Source organism: Calidris pugnax, unplaced genomic scaffold (genome assembly GCF_001431845.1).
Source record: "Calidris pugnax isolate Ruff unplaced genomic scaffold, ASM143184v1 scaffold147, whole genome shotgun sequence".
Lineage (NCBI taxonomy): Eukaryota > Metazoa > Chordata > Aves > Charadriiformes > Scolopacidae > Calidris > Calidris pugnax.
Genome location: NW_015092359.1, coordinates 1,263,134 through 1,279,836, shown reverse-complemented (window position 1 = coordinate 1,279,836; position 16,703 = coordinate 1,263,134). Strand labels below are relative to the sequence as shown.

General features: G+C 39.0%; 1 protein-coding gene across 3 annotated transcripts in view; it reads left to right on the top strand.

The window, feature by feature from the left end:
- The window catches only part of NRXN1 (neurexin 1), a 765,322-nt gene that overhangs the window by 650,897 nt on the left and 97,722 nt on the right, over nucleotides 1-16,703 (top strand). For 2 of the 3 annotated variants that reach the window (XM_014962458.1, XM_014962460.1), the window contains one exon: nucleotides 9,479-9,798. In XM_014962458.1, coding sequence (XP_014817944.1) covers nucleotides 9,479-9,798 — 320 coding nt within the window. Of the gene's footprint in view, nucleotides 1-7,947; nucleotides 8,038-9,478; nucleotides 9,799-16,703 lie in introns of all 3 variants that reach the window. The other variant, XM_014962459.1, reaches the window with a different exon arrangement.

Sequence of the window (16,703 nt, the reverse complement as noted above, 5' to 3'; positions counted from 1 at the left end):
GACCACAAAAGTTAGCTGCCAGCTTTCCATTGTCCATCTAAAGTGTGGCCTTGTAAACTTTAAAGCAGAGTAGCTCCTTCTTGTTCCGGGCAAGAGCTTAAAGAATTGGGATATCTTGATCTAGCTGGTGCAGGACAGATCCATATGTTAGATCTGGTGTTGGAGTTGGTGTCTTTCTCTTCTAGTTGCCCAAGGCTACCTTGCCACCAGCACCTAAATCATAAAAGAAGAAAACTATAGAAGTTTTGGACTGGATAGAAATCCAGCATATTTAAGCAATGCAGTTTTCAGTTTTCTTCAAAATCAGAATCGCAAAGCAAAATAAAACATTTCACAATAATTCTCAGTCAGACTATACAAAAAACTGAGGTGAAACATAATCACAAGGGGAAAATACTCAGCTAATTGGAAACACTTTGCCTATTTTTAAAAGAAGAGTTGCATTTCATAAAGTTACAGTGACGTGCTACATATCACAGATTCACTTAAATGGAAAATATTCATGAAGCTTTTTTAAAAAAAAGATGTAATTAGGGAATCAGAGTATTTCACTTTTTAACTGATAAAACTAAGTCACTGATGGGAGTCTACCCACGGCCATTATGCTATTGTGTGGTGGACTGCTCATTATAGTTCTGCAGACCTAAAGCACTCCTCTGCTTTTATCTCAGTGAGCATCTGTTTCTATTATTTACAGTTTCTGTTTCTGTGTCTTGCCAAAAGCGTTAAAACCCCCTCCCCCCGAGTGTACAAGTTTAAACCTTTCCATTTGAAATAGATTATTCTTTTATAGTAAAATGTCTGCAAGGCATAAATACACAAATTGAAATGCCACTTTTAGATAGAACTGAAAGTCTGGAGCTTGCTTTGGCCAAAGGCTACTTTTTTTTTTTTTCTGCACTGCTGACACAGAAGAGATTTTTATCTCTTAAATGCTATTTTCTATCTGTATGGGTGCATTTGGTTTCTTCTACGTGGCAAAAGCTTGTCCAAATAATGACCTCACTTTTGTTGTTTCTATTGGTTTGTGTGTCTCTGGGAGAAGGAGCTGACGCAGCCTCGGCAGATGCAGTGAGTGTGACAAAGTACCTGCATGGTCCAGGATTCTGGGGCATAGTGGTGGTTAAATCTAGCATTTTCATGCTTCGTGAAAAAACATGAAATCAACATTTTTAATATTTGCAGTCGTGGTCAAGTTACTTTGTGTGCTCTTGATGAAGGTTGGTGCTGATTGCCTTGGATTTCTTCCTTTTTTTATGTCTCCGGTCATGTAATGAGCATGAAATTATCCTCACTGGACCCTGCATTGCCTCCAAACAGTCTGCTAGAGTAGTTCACAGAAGTAAGATCAGAATTTAACCCCAGAAGATTTTTGTTTTGTTTCAGCTATCTTTTTGTGTTGTGAATGGTCCACAAATAATATATGAAAAAAAATATATAGAATTTCCCAAAGCTTTTCACTGACTGCAATAAAATGCAATGATACGAGCAATGACCTCTTGACAGTTTGTCCTATTCCATCCTCAGAACTTGCAGCGTGATTAAACTTAATTAGGAGGCTTGCACATAGTTAATAAGACCTTTCTTATTGATGGCTTTTACCTGAATACTGAATACTCATGGGGTTACAGACCAATAGAAATTTAAAGTAAGAGCTGAGTGCAGTGTTTTCCATTTGCCATTGTTCATTTATATAATGTATTATTTCTGTCAAGAGACACTCTTTATAGCAGCTCTGTGCTAACATGAAATGAAGATCATCCAGATTGCCACCTGGGCAAAAGTCAGAAGAACACATTCAGTAGTTGCTATCTCCGACCTACCTAATTTTAGATACAGTAGGTTGAAATTGTCTTCATTTTCCAGCTGTTAAAAACCTATTGAATAAGAAACTGCTTACAGTCAACTTCTGGTTAAATTTCTATTGGAAAAGTAACCTTAAATGCTGTGACATTATGATTGAGGAACAGTTCAGAGTCCTTTTACCTTGGAGAACTGCAAAATGTCACTCTTGGAGTGATGTGGGGCAAGGTACTGTACTTACAACAATTCATTTTTTATACTTTAATCTTCCTCTTTAATGATTTCTATCAATTTTCTTGCCTATTTTAGCAGCAGCCATACAATATTAGCTCCTTAAATGCTGCACAGGCAGTACAAAGGATCTTTTTAAAACTCCTGATAACAAAATATGACCTTTAATTTATCAGACAAGTCCTATGTTTTCTTATCTCTTTCTTGTTGCTTTTCATCTTCTCTTGCTTGCTTTTGATATAATACACCAACCTCTCAAAGTAAGCAATCCAGCACTGCACAAACTGAGAGAGGTACTGCGTTATAGTGAGGAAGGGAGAGTCAGGAAGAGCACACTATTCTTTTAATTACTAATTAATCCGGTGGAAAAATAATCAAAACCAAAACAGGACGGAAGGTATTTGGTTTGAAGTGAAGGTGGGGATCTCCCCGAGAGGTTAATGAGTTCTCAGTTTTATCCTGTAGAAAGTTGTAAAAATAAGATTTAGTTTGTTTAATACTCAAGCATGAAACAAGGAGCTTATAGGTGAACACAAGACGTTTTGGTGCAGACTGTAGCATCAGTAAAACGGGAAGGCACTGGCACATGCATCTTGTAGTAAATCTGATAATTGGATTCTTCTTTAAAGCAACTTAAGCTTTGCTTTGTGTTCAGCAGCGTTATGAGGCACTGATGAGATACTTCACTTTGCTGTGAAGACTGCTGTCAGTTATTCTGTGAGCAGAATACCCTCTTGGGATACCTAATATTCATTATGAGGAATTTGGGAATCCCTGTAGCGTGAAAAGGGCCATATTATGTGATGGTCATTTAATATGAACTTGCCAGCTTTGACTCTTTAAAGTTTGGAGAAGTCTTATCTCATGGTCATTTCTTTTTTTATAGGTTAGTTCTTCTGGAATAAGGTAAGGGATTGTAGAGTTGCACTCATTACTTATTTGCTACAGGTTCTTTCTCTAACTTTAGAGTTTCTTTGCACTTTTATCTTTTCACCAAGCTGGCGGTTTGTTCTAGATGTCCAACGGGGAAAAAATACACATCCTAAACTGTATCTTTGCCCTCTCTTTGGACACTGGAGGAGGCCCAAATCAGGCTTATGCATCCAGAAGCATAACTCCTTGTGCAATAGTCTTCAAGGCAGACCACTGCATCCTCCTCCTCCATCTCTCCCAACTTGTCATCCTACACGTTGTAACAGGTGGAGCTGGCGTATTTAACAACAGAAAAAGACACACAGCTTTACCTGATCCTTTCAGAATTTTCTCATTCCTGGATCAAATACCAGATAGCCATGTTTGTAAGCACTTGGCAAACATCTGGGTCGGAGCAGTGTCAGAGTCCCCCACAAACACAGTGCTTTCCTGGAGTGGACCTGGATCTCTTGTCCTCTGCTCCATCCAAACCATTCTCATGCTTGTACATCCTGCACCCAGGGGACTGTGATGGAAGAGGTGATCTTATGTTTTCAGGTGTAAAGGCAAGCTTACTGATTGCTGCTGAGGACAGGCTGCTTGCCAGTAATAGCAGGGCTATTCATGGAGGCAACAGGCAGGATCAGAGGATGGGATGTGCTGCAGGCTATTTAGGAGCTAAGTTTGTTAGGAGCAAGACTTGCTAGAGGTCTGCAGTGCGGATGAATTAAGTTAATCCCTAGCATACCCTGATCATCCTGTGTGGAAAGGCTGGGAACATACTCTGTGCCTGCAGCATACATGTGTGTGGGGAGCCCTAGCCCGAGGGACCTTCCTAAGGAGTCTTCTGTCAGAGGAATGCAGGGACAGCCACTGAATTCTTTAGATGACAGGTAAAAACTATTTAAATTTTAATCTTAATATAGCTTTAGATTCTGTCTGTATAGTGGCTGTTCAAAATGCATTACGGTCTGAACCTGTTGGATTAACATCGATTTACATTGAGACTGTGATAGTACTGAAAGCGTGGCCAAGACATGGAGCCACTGGGAGCACCAGCATGACAAAATACTCTGTGCCTGCAGCATACATGTGTGTGGCGAGCCCTAGCCTGAGTGACCTTTCTAAGGAGTCTTCCGTCAGAGGAATGTAGGGACAGCCACTGAATTCCTTAGATGACAGTTAAAAACTGTTTAAATTTTAATCTTAATATAGCTGTCTGTATAGTGGCTGTTCAAAATGCATTACGGTCTGAACCTGTTGGATTAACATCGATTTACATTGAGACTGTGATAGTACTGAAAGCGTGGCCAAGACATGGAGCCACTGGGAGCACCAGCATGACAAAATCACCTGCAAGTCATGTAAGACGTGCTCTAGGTGGACCTGCTTTGGCAGGGGGTTGGACTAGATGATCTCCAGAGGTCCCTTCCAACCCCATAGCATTCTGTGATTCTGTAAAAGTCTCTGCTTGCAATTGATAGCACTGGAAATACCACTCCCTCTTTTGCTGGGAAGAGGCAAAGCTGCACATGCAAAATCATCTCTTGTACAAATTTTAGACTACAGTCTTTGCATTTCCACTCTATTCCAACATTAATACGTGTTTGTATACACGAGTGTCCGTGCACAGCAATAGATGATTCAAATGAACTTAATTACGGGCTGTTACCAAGATTGGGTTTTTGTTTCCTAGCCTGGCCATGTGAGATGTGGAGTGTTTGCCCCTGTGCCACGGAGCTGCCGTGGCTTCCTCCCACGCCGTGCAGCTGATGCTTCGGTCAGGTTTCATCCCTAACTGTGTCTGGAGGAACCACACGGGTCTCTGTCTTCCTCTTGCGGATGTCAGGGAAGTCATGATGCAGAAATAGCAGTGTCAAGATCATGATGAGCAAAACTAGGGAAAGGGGGGGTTTATAAATGGATATAGACCTTGGTTTCATCACTTTGTTATTTATTTCCCTCGCAGATCACTGAGACTAACAAGGTGAATTTGTATTCTGTTAAGGCGTTTCTTTCAAAGAAGGTATTCTGTAGTCTAGGTTGTTCTTCACAGGCTCTCGATTTTCAACCTTCTTACTTATTCTCTTTCAAGGATGCTGCTATTTCACATCAATAACTGACACCTTTATTTCAGAGAACAAAATAGAATTACACTCCAGCACTGACAATATAATAAATCAGGAGGGATAAAATACATATTAGTGAAGTTCACATAGTTGGTTTGTCCCAGCTGACCTATAGATATAAAGGTATGATTAAAGTTTTTTTGGACTCCTTCTTCTCAATCTTGCCACAAGATTTAGCTCCGACTCAAAGATTTGACCTTTGCTGCTCCTCTCTGCTTGCCTTGAGTCTATGGAATTATTGTTATTCCCTTGAAGCCTTTCTGCCCGTACAGAATTAACACTCTTTTGTGACAAAATATCATCCACTTGGCAGAAGAATGAAGCCATCCAGAATTCAATCAGGTTAGACAATGTCACGGCGCGCATCCTGAATGAATCACTTCTACCTAGCTTTTTTAATCAAAGAAATCAGGGAGTGTAGACACACAGGTGTCTACAATTAAAGTTTAGCTGTATCAGTTGTTTTTTAGGAATTACATCTGAAAAGCATGCCTGCCAGAGCACTTAATCTTTCAGACAGGTAACAGAAATAAAATCTCAAAGCCGCAGGTTTATTTAGAGCATGAAAATATTTTATTAGCCTTCTTGGAAGTGTTTTTACTGAAGATGCTCATTGTGGTTCACCATATTGGTAAAACCAAGCATAAATAAAGGAAGCATGAAAAATATGTGCTGGATACTCCTGAGAAAAGCAGTATGTGGTATTTATGTTTTCCCTACAGGGACTATGATTACCAGATGAAGTAGATGCATGTAGTTGTACTAAATTCAGTTGGGCTGTCCAGACTTGTTGTAGCTGAGTGTATGACCCGATCCAGCTGTTTGGGAAGAAGCAGTTATTGAAAAGATGTTTGGTTTTTTATGATGTAGTGGGTGTTGCTTTTCATGTTTTGTTTTCTCTTATTTTCAGTGCTATTTATCTCTTATTTTTAAAAGTAGTTGTTTAGTTTCCTGTCTACCAGTTTCATCATAACTAAACCTATGTGTTTTCCTTGAAAGTAAGTAGGGTACGTCCCACACCATTCCCCCTAGCCTTCCCATTCATATTATATACTGGAAGAATTTAAGGTAATGTAACGGTGTCAAACTGAGATGCATTTGACAATGCACTTTTCCTCTGATGAGAGATGGGCTAATGTGACCGATTATTTTTTCGTGTGTGATCTTTCCAAATCAAATGGTTATTTCCTTGCTTTTCACTCCTATTTTGCTCCCAGTGGTGCAAGAACGCTGCAGTTAGTATAAAGCATAATATAGAGATAGAATCACATTATAATAGGGTGTAATAGTCTCAAAAAAACATACGTACTCTATGGACTTTTTAATGAAATAATTCAAAGAAATGTATAAGCTGGCCAAGACTAAATTTATGCTGGTAATTCACAGAGAAATTTTCACAATCACCATAGAGATGCCCTGGAGCAGCTGCAGAGTAGTGAAAGTGGAGGCAGCAATAAACCCTGCTGAGGATAAATCCCCTGTTAGTAATGGAATTACAGTAGGGAGATGCCATAGTTTTAGGGATCCACACTGGTGACTGCAGAGGGTCCTTCTACCAAATGCACCTGACTTACAGCCACAGGCTGAATAAACAACAGCAAGTTTAATTGTGAACAGTAGGCAAACACAGTTTGCACATTGGAGCTTTTAAGATTGACTTTTGATTGGGACCTGAATTAGGAATGCCTGCTTTTCACTCATCTGAGCCTTCTTATCTCTCAGGATCTTTACTAATACTAACCAATAAAATGGGGAAAAAAAAGAAAAAGGTATTGTGCTGCTACCACCAAAAACGTGTACATTGAAGGAAATATTTAGGTTTACCATTCTCCTAAGAAAAGTTTTAAGTAGAAGACATGGTTTTCTGAGGAATCACACCAATATAATTTACAGTCAAAAAGCTATAATTATAAACAAATATTTATAGTGATTTTTATATATAAATATTTATAGTGATTATTCCTCACTGTCTGATATTGTTCTGAATGTACCAGCCTTATTTTATCTCATTGTTTTATTGAAAGAAGTCAAAGACCTCTGCACAGACTGAGAATAGGTACAGCTTCCAAATATGACAAGTTGGTGTTTTGCATTACTGAGTTCTGGATTATTTCTTAATTTATGGAACCCCACTCCAGATGGCCTCTTGCTAAATTTTAAAGCGCTTCCATGTTTCAGAACCAGGCTACCTTTCAGCAAGTCACTTTTGTCAAAGCCTTGGTGTTCCTTCAAGACATTGTCAACATGTCATAGGAGAATGTACGAAATGGCAAATACCCTGGTCTGTTCTGTATCATGTGTTTGAATCTCTGGAATTTATTTAAATGACATGAATAAGAATGTATTTTTTCTGACTAGGAAATAAGTTACAGCAGGTCTGTTTCTAGACAGCAGAAGTAAGTGTGCCTTAGATGGTGATTAAGAGTTGTGGTGTTCTTCTTCTTTAAATGACTAACCTGGAGTGAGAGGTTGGATGTCTTTTGAAAACTTAAACCTGTTTCACCTGAACATGTTTAACTAGTTAATAAGAAACATCAAAAAAGACAAAACCCTGAGGTCAATGATCATTTTTTGTAAAGCCATTCGATGATGTTTAAATTTGTTTTTTGGGTCTGTCTATAACATAAGTTTAATAACCTAGCTCAAATGCAGATTTCTAATTTTCAATTAACATAGGAATAATTTTGTTTGCTAAAATAAAATAAATGAATGAATGAAAAGTCTGAACCATGAAATGTTCTAGGCAGCGCTTTTTAAAATTCCAAATTTCAAAAAATCATGTGGCAACTGTATAGCTCAAGCTTTAAGTATTAACTTTTAACCTTTGACCTTACAGATTTTAACCAATGAAATGTCTCTTTAAACTTTAAAGGAAACAATGATAACGAGCGCCTGGCGATTGCTAGACAGCGAATTCCATATCGACTTGGTCGAGTAGTTGATGAATGGCTACTCGACAAAGGTAAAAAACATTGATTAAAACTTCAAATAAAAAAATAATTTGAACATAACCAAGTAGTACTTCATTGTAACACTAATAAACATAAAAAATAAATTTCAGTAAAACTAAATTAAAAACAAATTTAAAAAAGTAAAATATAGAGTAATATTTGCATACCTTGTATAATAATTTCTATACATTTCTAGAAGTACCAGCTGTTTAATAATCTTACCCTGTTAACTTAAGGTTAAAGGGACTGTTAAATATAATCCACTAACTCAATCTATGAAGGTACTCATAGCAAACATTAACCAAAAATTATAAATCATTCATAGATTATATGACATGTTCCAGCATCTAAATTATTAACTAAAAATATATGTAGTTACGATATCTTCATTATGGTCCTGAAAAAAAATTTTGTTTAAACTGTAGGTATCTTAAATAGTGGGCAACATGAATTGCCAAGCAAAATGAAGTCCCTTTAACGTTTGCAACCTTCTAAGGGGATTTTGGAACAAACACTAATTAAAACAGAACTTAAAGTTGTGTGCATGCTTTTTGTGAGCAGAAACCAATCTGCTAAAGTGACTATTCTATTTACTAAGAGTGGTACTGTTGCTGAGGATTTCTCTGTTTAATGGAAATGTGCCATGATTTCTCCATCGGTATGTGTATCATTTCTGAAGCCGCTTTTACATCTAAAATCTTTTATTTTAATTGATAGCCTTGCTGAAAGCCAATCAGACATCTATTTTTGAATCTGCCTCTAAGATACTCAGTGTGAACCATGTGTTTCTTTTCAGTGTGGATGTTGAAGGAAAATAAACATTTAAATACAAAAAGGAAACATTTAATTAAAAATGTAAATATTTTATTCGCTTATAGAGAGATATGACAGATTACTGCATAACTTATTCTTTAAAATTCACTGGACCTAGTCACTTGTTGGAGTATATATAAACTCTCTCTGTGTGTATATACATATTTGTATATGTCTATACATACATAATCTCATATGTACATACTTAAAGCTATAGGCCTTATGCTGTATTGCGTGGAAAAAACTTTGGAATGTTGGCAGACTTGAAGACAAAATAATCTTAAGGAATTAGAAACCTGGCATTCTTGACACACACCAAAAAGCTTAACACTGCTTCCAGGTAAAAGGGAGAGGGGTATCATTTGTAGTATTAAACACATTTGCAAGTGTATTTGATTGGCCTTTTAGCAAAAAAAAAATATAATAATCCCAAAACGTCGTAAATTAAGAAAAATGCAAATGCTCTCAAAATTTATGCATTTCATGGACACCTCATTAAAAAGCAATGAATTATGAGTCAAATCCTTTTCTTATAGTTTATTGCTCTCATTATTCACCCCATGAAAATCTGTTATCACTCGTGTAGAGTATAGTGTTCGCAGTCAACATTTTTGCATGTATATAATATTATCTTTACAGGGCGTCAGCTCACAATCTTCAATAGCCAAGCAACCATAAAAATTGGAGGCAAGGAACGTGGCCATCCTTTCCAAGGCCAGCTCTCTGGTCTTTACTACAATGGCTTGAAAGTTCTGAATATGGCAGCAGAAAATGATGCCAACATCGTGATAGAAGGAAATGTGAGACTTGTTGGTGAAGTGCCTTCCTCTATGACAACCGAGTCCACAGCCACAGCGATGCAGTCGGAGATGTCCACGTCAGTCATGGAAACAACCACCACTTTGGCCACCAGCACCGCTAGAAGAGGAAAGGCCCCGACAAAAGAACCTATTGGGCAGGTAAGTCGGCTTCCTCACCTCTTGCACATATTTTCCAGTGTTTGAGTGTGGCTTCCTGTGTCGTATTCACTCTGCAGATGAAACTGTTCCTGTTGAAGAAATGCATGAATTACAGATAATACAGATACGTTCTGTACCATGCGTGGCTCGTGGAAACAATGTTGATCAGCATTTAGAGGGAAAGGAAGGACCTTGCTGTTCTTCTAAATTAGGCAAACTTACCAGATCAGATTTTTCTTGTGCTAAGTTTTATTGCCCTGTCATCCATCTTCATAGTGGTGCCTATTTTTAAATTCTCTTTCTTCCTGGGATGGCTTATGTTGATGATTTTCAGTGTAGGAGTGCCGGATGCCTGGGATTACAAACAATGAAATGAAGTGTTGACTTTATCCGTGAGATAGAGACTCAATTTGAAGAGGGAACAGGAAAGAGATGTGAAGAAGAGGTAACAGGAAAGAGATGTGAAGACAAAAAATTTGGAAGAGGCTGGAAAAGAGGGAATTAGCAGTTTCTCTAGTCCCACAATTGATTATTTTCTTGGGCAGGATTCTTCCTAAGAAGCAGTGGCAGCGTGAGGGAATTCAGAGCACTCTGCACCCTGGGAGACTCAGGCTCCAAGTCAGAGGCTGTTGTTTACTGTGTGTTGAGGTTATTTGCATCTCATGAATGTAGTGATATATTTAGTAGGTTTCAGGTTTTGTCAGGATCTCTACATAATATGGGGAGAATTTAATTATTGGAAAAAGGAGCGGGGGGGGGAAGAACAGGTGAGTGAATGAAGTCCCTTCATCTTGTGGATAACCTGAGTAACAGCATTCAGACTTTAGAAACCTAAAGCTTAACAGGTGGTAAGTGAAGATTCTTTTTTCTTTATTCTGTTTAAAATAAACCCCAAAAAACCAAAAAAACCCCACACAAACCAAACAAAGGTACGTGGCTAAAAGCTTTTCCTGCCTTTACTTGGTTCACATCCTTGCTTGTGCAGCCACTGTGCCATCGAGCCGTGACAGCCGCGCTCTGAGACCCAGAAGTAGGCCAAGGAGCAGAGAAAGTGTTGGGAGCCATAGGGAGTAACGGGAGCACGGTGTGATGAATGAGGTTAATTTTCTCAAGAATGGAGGAGAACGTGCTGATTGGACTGGGAGGATGAGGTCAAGTTGCCTGTTTTCTGTGCAAAACCTCAACTCACGGTTGGAATTTGATCAGGGCATCAAACTCGACACTTCAGCTTTTCCAGCTGTAGTATTTTTGTGCACTTTATACTACGGACTGAAAACTACCGTGATGCAAAAGTAAAAATTGTTATTTCATAAACCGAAGCAGAACATTTAAGTTAAAGGTGAGCTTTTACTGACAGCCGCGCTCTGAGACCCAGAAGTAGGACAAGGAGCAAAGAAAGTGTCGGGAGCCGTAGGGAGTAACGGGAGCACGGTGTGATGAATGAGGTTAATTTTCTCAAGAATGGAGGAGAACGTGCTGATTGGACTGGGAGGATGAGGTCAAGTTGCCTGTTTTCTGTGCAAAACCTCAACTCACGGTTGGAATTTGATCAGGGCATCAAACTCGACACTTCAGCTTTTCCAGCTGTAGTGTTTTTGTGCACTTTATACTACGAATGAAAACTACCGTGATGCAAAAGTAAAAATTGTTATTTCATAAACCGAAGCAGAACATTTAAGTTAAAGGTGAGCTTTTACATAACCATTTTGACTTGTGTTTTTAAACAAACAGGTTTTATGCATTTTCCTTGTTTATTTAAAGTGCATGAGAATCCAAAGGGGAAAAAAAAAATGAGGGGGCAGCTAAAACACAACCAGAGATATGGAACCAGCTGCCTGCAAAAATGGCATCATTGTAGATCACAGGTTATAGTTCTTTCAGTGATTACTGTAGTAAGCTACAGTGTTTTTATTAAATAGGCAATACATTTTCTTTGTTATTAATCCTGTTTTAAATAGTATCTCCCACTTTTCTGTCCATCTAGTCTGACCTCGGTATTTTGCAGCAATGAAATGTAAGACTTCATCAAATTTACCCAGAGGAAGATGCATCTAAAAAGTGCAGGACATCCTCACAGTGTGGAAGAATTTGGGCTAAATTAATGTTACTAAATTAAAATTTTAAACTAAGTTAAACTGTGCTAACAGTTCTGAGAGTGCTTTTGGCCTCTGACACTCCCTCAGGTAACTCCCAGGCACAATTTGGGAGGAAGAGCATCCCTGGGACCATTCCCAGTTGGCACCTTGTATGATCTGTGGCTGATGGGAGTTTACTGATATAGTTGCTTTGCCAGCTGGCCTCAGTTTCCAGGAATAATCCCCACTAGGATTTATTTACTTTTTTGGGTTGTCTCGTCACTGAGATTTTCCTTTTTGAGGTGTTCCAATGGCATATTTAGGGAAGAAAAAAGTTTTTTAAGCTAATAACTATGATGAAGTATAGTTTTTTCTGAAGAGGGGAAACAGATGATCAAGCCAAAAGATCTTCCAGAGACCTTCCATTTCTAGACTGGTGCCTGAAGTAAGGTGTAGCCCTTAGTGACTTTTATCAGAGCATCTACAGAATTGTTTTAGAGCACCTCGCTGCCACTGGAGCAGAGTGACCTCAAGGCAACTGTGCCGTTCCCTCATCCCCTCCTGGCTGAGCCAGTTACACCACAACACCATCAGCACCTGCTCTTTGATGTCACTCCATCATGAGCCTCGTGCAAGCTCCAAGAGCATCCAGAGGTGCACAGCATCTCACCAAAGCACGTTCAGAGGGTGTAGGTTTATTTGAAAGAACTTGCTAGGAATGTTTCTGTATTGAGGAGCCTGAAATCAGCATTTCTGAGTACGGCGTTCAGTGTTAATGCCATTAGAGCACACAGCAAGTTGCTTTGCCAGCTGGCCTCAGTTTCCAGCGTCCTGAGTCTATAACTGAGCCCTTCTTGCCATTAATAATACACAGTGGTTTACTTCAGCTATGTCTAAACATCCTGCCTGGTAGGATCTGTGTTGTCATTACGACTGTACAGTTCATTAGTCAGGGACTGCACTGGAATGCAGTTTGCAATCAGGCCTGTGATTTGATTTAAGGAGATTGATAGCATCCCAAAGTCAAAGCTGAAGTTTTTCTGCAGGATTCTTTGTTATTCATGCAAAGCCTTCAGAATTAGGAAGCTACCAAATCAAATTAAGGACGTAATTTCTTCTCTTTATTACTACCTGGTTTCTTATTCTCCCTGCATGTAATAATTTCTGTGCTGGTGACCCATAGGGCTCCCACGGGTCTGTCCTGAAGGGTGCTGAGTAATCACTTTCCATCTTGATGTCACTGGGAGATGAAGGCACTCACCATTTCATGGAAAAATCTAATTTCTGTATTCCCTTTCATTTTTGTCCTCTCCATTTTTATTTTTATTCCTATATAACCTCAGCAAGAGCGTCAGCTACATTGACATACTGTAATGCACAAGAAGAAAAGTTACCTTTCTAGAATTAATTAGGTTACTGAAGAAAATATGCAGCTCAACAGCAGTTGCTAATGAAAAAACCTTACATTACTGCAAACCAGTGCATGTCTGAAATAGAATAGAAGCAAATGATCTAATCAGTCAGAGATTGTTTGCTCCATTTGCAGAGGTATTGAATTCAATTAAAGATTACAATACTTAAAGAAGATCATTTAAATCTCTATTTATAGGAAATGTTCTTTTAAAAAACCTACAATGTTAGTGCTTAGATTGATGGGAGTGTGTGTTTCTCAGCAGATATCTAACTAATGCAATATAGGGTACGAGATAGACATGATACTTCCAGAAAGTATGTTCAATATTGTTGTGCGTGATTTGAGACAAATGAGATCTTAGCGCTTCTGAAATACAAAATCCTTTTTGTTAGTGACTCTGCTCCAAATGAAGGTTTTCCCTACTTGGAGGCTGCGTCATATTTTAACAATGGATGTTTTGGTGATGACAGACATCTTAATTATTATACTTGTAAATGTAGATATTTTTTTTCAAAGGGGAGAAAGCTACTCAAAGCCTCTTGAATGTCAGTGATAGGTGAGTGCCTTGTTTTCCGTAGTTCCTTAAGAAACCCTCCCACCCCGTTGATTATAATGGCAGGTGGAGCTGTCAGCCTTCATGCGAGGCACTGCGTAAACACGTAGGAAGTGACAGCCCCTGCCTCAAATAGCTTAGAGAATTAACAAAATGTACCAGGTAAGGAGGGGGAAAAAGAAAAACAACAAAAAAAAAAGGAATTTAGAAGGTGGGAGGAAGAGGGGAAATAAAGCGTTGTGTTGTTTCAGTGTTAACAAGCTCCATGCAGATTTGTAGCCATGGTGGGAGGGATAGTTTGCTGGCTGGTTTTTGATCCAGGCTCTTCAGAGAGCAGCCCCCGAGCTACAGCTGCCCTGAAGGCTCACCCCATAGCTCACGGTAGGCTCTGGAGCAGGCAGTTTAAAGACTGGGCTTCCCAGTTGGGCGGTTGGTGCACAGTCAGCATCGTTTGGGTGGTTGATGAGAGGTTTTTTCTACTTTGTGCCTCATTTCCCCATTGACAGCTGGGGGAACCCATGGCCACCAGGGCGGGAGCTGAGGATTGCAGGAGAGATCCTCCGCTCCACGCTGGACTGGAGAAGGCTCCAAATTTTTCATACCTTTATGAGCATGAAAAGAAATCCCCAACCTTAACTGTTACAAGAACAGGACTGCTGTTAAGTGAAAATAATCAGCTATGATTTGGTGAGTCGTAAGCATGCACTGGGGTTCAGAAGTCATGAGTTTGGTCTAAGGATATCTTCCTCTTTGTGAAGCTATTCAGCAAAATATAAGTTCTTTCTTCTTTTTTACTTTTTATTTTTGACACTTTCTAAAAGGCTCATTGGCAATTTTTTCTATTCAGTGAAGGCGATAAACTTCTTTTAAAATTGAAAATAAAGGAGATTCATATGTTGTATAACTCCAGGAGCCAGAATTTTAAGCAAAACATGAAGTACTGCAAGGCTTGCAATAAAAATTGCAAGAGTTGGCAGAAGCAGAAAGGCTTCAAAAAGACTTTGAGTATGGGTTTTGCTTGAATTGGGATCGCACAATCAGGCTTTTAGTATCTCTTTGGCATGGCTTTGTGGATCTGTATTAACTGGAAATCATAAATGAAGTGATAGTAAATCAAGAATAATACGCTCATTTCTCATCCGTTTCTAAGGATTTGATTATGACAGCCCATTCACAGAGCAGCCTCTGCTCTCGTGCATTGGAAGCCATCTCTAAAACTTGTGTGCAAAATTGCTCTTTTTATTTTTCATAAGGGATTCTGGCAGTCCTCTTTGTTCTCATCAGAGTGGACGCTTATCAATACCACTAGGCCACTTAAACAGCAATTGCAATATACTGTGGGATGATTGCATGTTTTGGAACAATAGGCACTGATTTTTGGTCAAGGAGAATTGAATTGACTTCATATTAAATTGATGAGCTGAAATTTGGTCATTTGCCTTGGAGGGCACACATCAGGTGAAGGGTATGTTTCTTCACATGTATTGAAGCAGTGGATTGAAATGGTATTCATTGGAGCAGGGACAATGACAGGCTTGGCTCAGCATCTTAACCTACCAAATAAAGCAAGCGTTGGAAAAAGACAGAGGTGTCTTCCACTGAAAGAGTTCAATTTTAAAAATGGTAGTCGAGTACATGACCCTTACATAGGATTGTAAATGTGAATATATTTTATGGAGACACACTGATCATGAAATCAATGTAGTTAATACAAGCAAGAGTATTTTCCACCCATCTCACTTCGAAATTATCTCCTGCGTGGTTTGCAATGCCTGTTGTTGTACACAGGGGTTAGGTTCTTTCTGTGCCTCTGCTCTCTTGCTGCTTCTTCCTCTGGATTTTCACACCAGCCAGCCCATAGTTCATCCACCCTGGTAGGCAAAGCTCTTCCCCAGGTGTCTGGTAAATCCCAAGGCTCTGACCCAGCAGATGCTCACTAGTGTAAAGTGAATCCCGTAGCTTCCCCATCAGAGTGCTCAGCGCCCATACACGCTCACTAGGTGACAGAACCTGGGGAATTCAAGCCTTAAGGGACAAGTCTCATTTGCAGTAGGATCTCTTTACAAACATGGTAGTTGCGGAAGTGCTCAGATTGTAATTGCAGATAGATGGAAAAATAGCTAGGTGCAGAAAACCCCTGCCTTTTTTTTTTAAAAATATCATACTACGCATTTTTAGTTTATTCTAGTGATTTTTTGATAATTTGATTAATTGTTTTTAAACAATTGTTGTTTAATACTGACACTCAAGTAAGATCTCTAGAAATTGAAATAGGATACAGTGAACACTAAAATTCTCTACCTATGTTTTAATATTTGCTACCTGATCACATCTGACTTTCCTGTTCTCCTGCAAAGCATTTGCATATTGAACATTGGCTCTTCAGTTGCAGCATTGGAGCTCTATAAAAAGGGAAGCTTCCAAAAAGCAGCATTCAGCCCACTGGAGTGTTGGGTTGGCTCACTGGTTTGTTGTTTCCAAGTGCAACATATGTGATTGTGTGGTTGTCTGTCTGTCTGTCTGTCCCTCTTAATAAATATTGAATCTCTTGACCAATTCAGTCAAATCTATCTTTGGCATAAAGATTTCAAGGACCTTAAGCTTCCTGAGAAGCCAAATTGCATGAGTTCTGGTGCTTGTGCTGCTCTTCTGATCCATATTGCAGAGCCATGTTTCCCCCTGGGTTGTGTTTAAAAAGCAAAGATTAAAAAGAAAAACAGAGTGAATGTGTGCTTTGGATAAGGTTTTCAAATATTCCCTCAAACTCATCAATGCTTCTGTATTACTTCAGTGTCTGAAAATGTTATCCAAGGCATTTCTGTATGTAGATACTATATCACAGCATCTCTAATGGGTAGGTTAC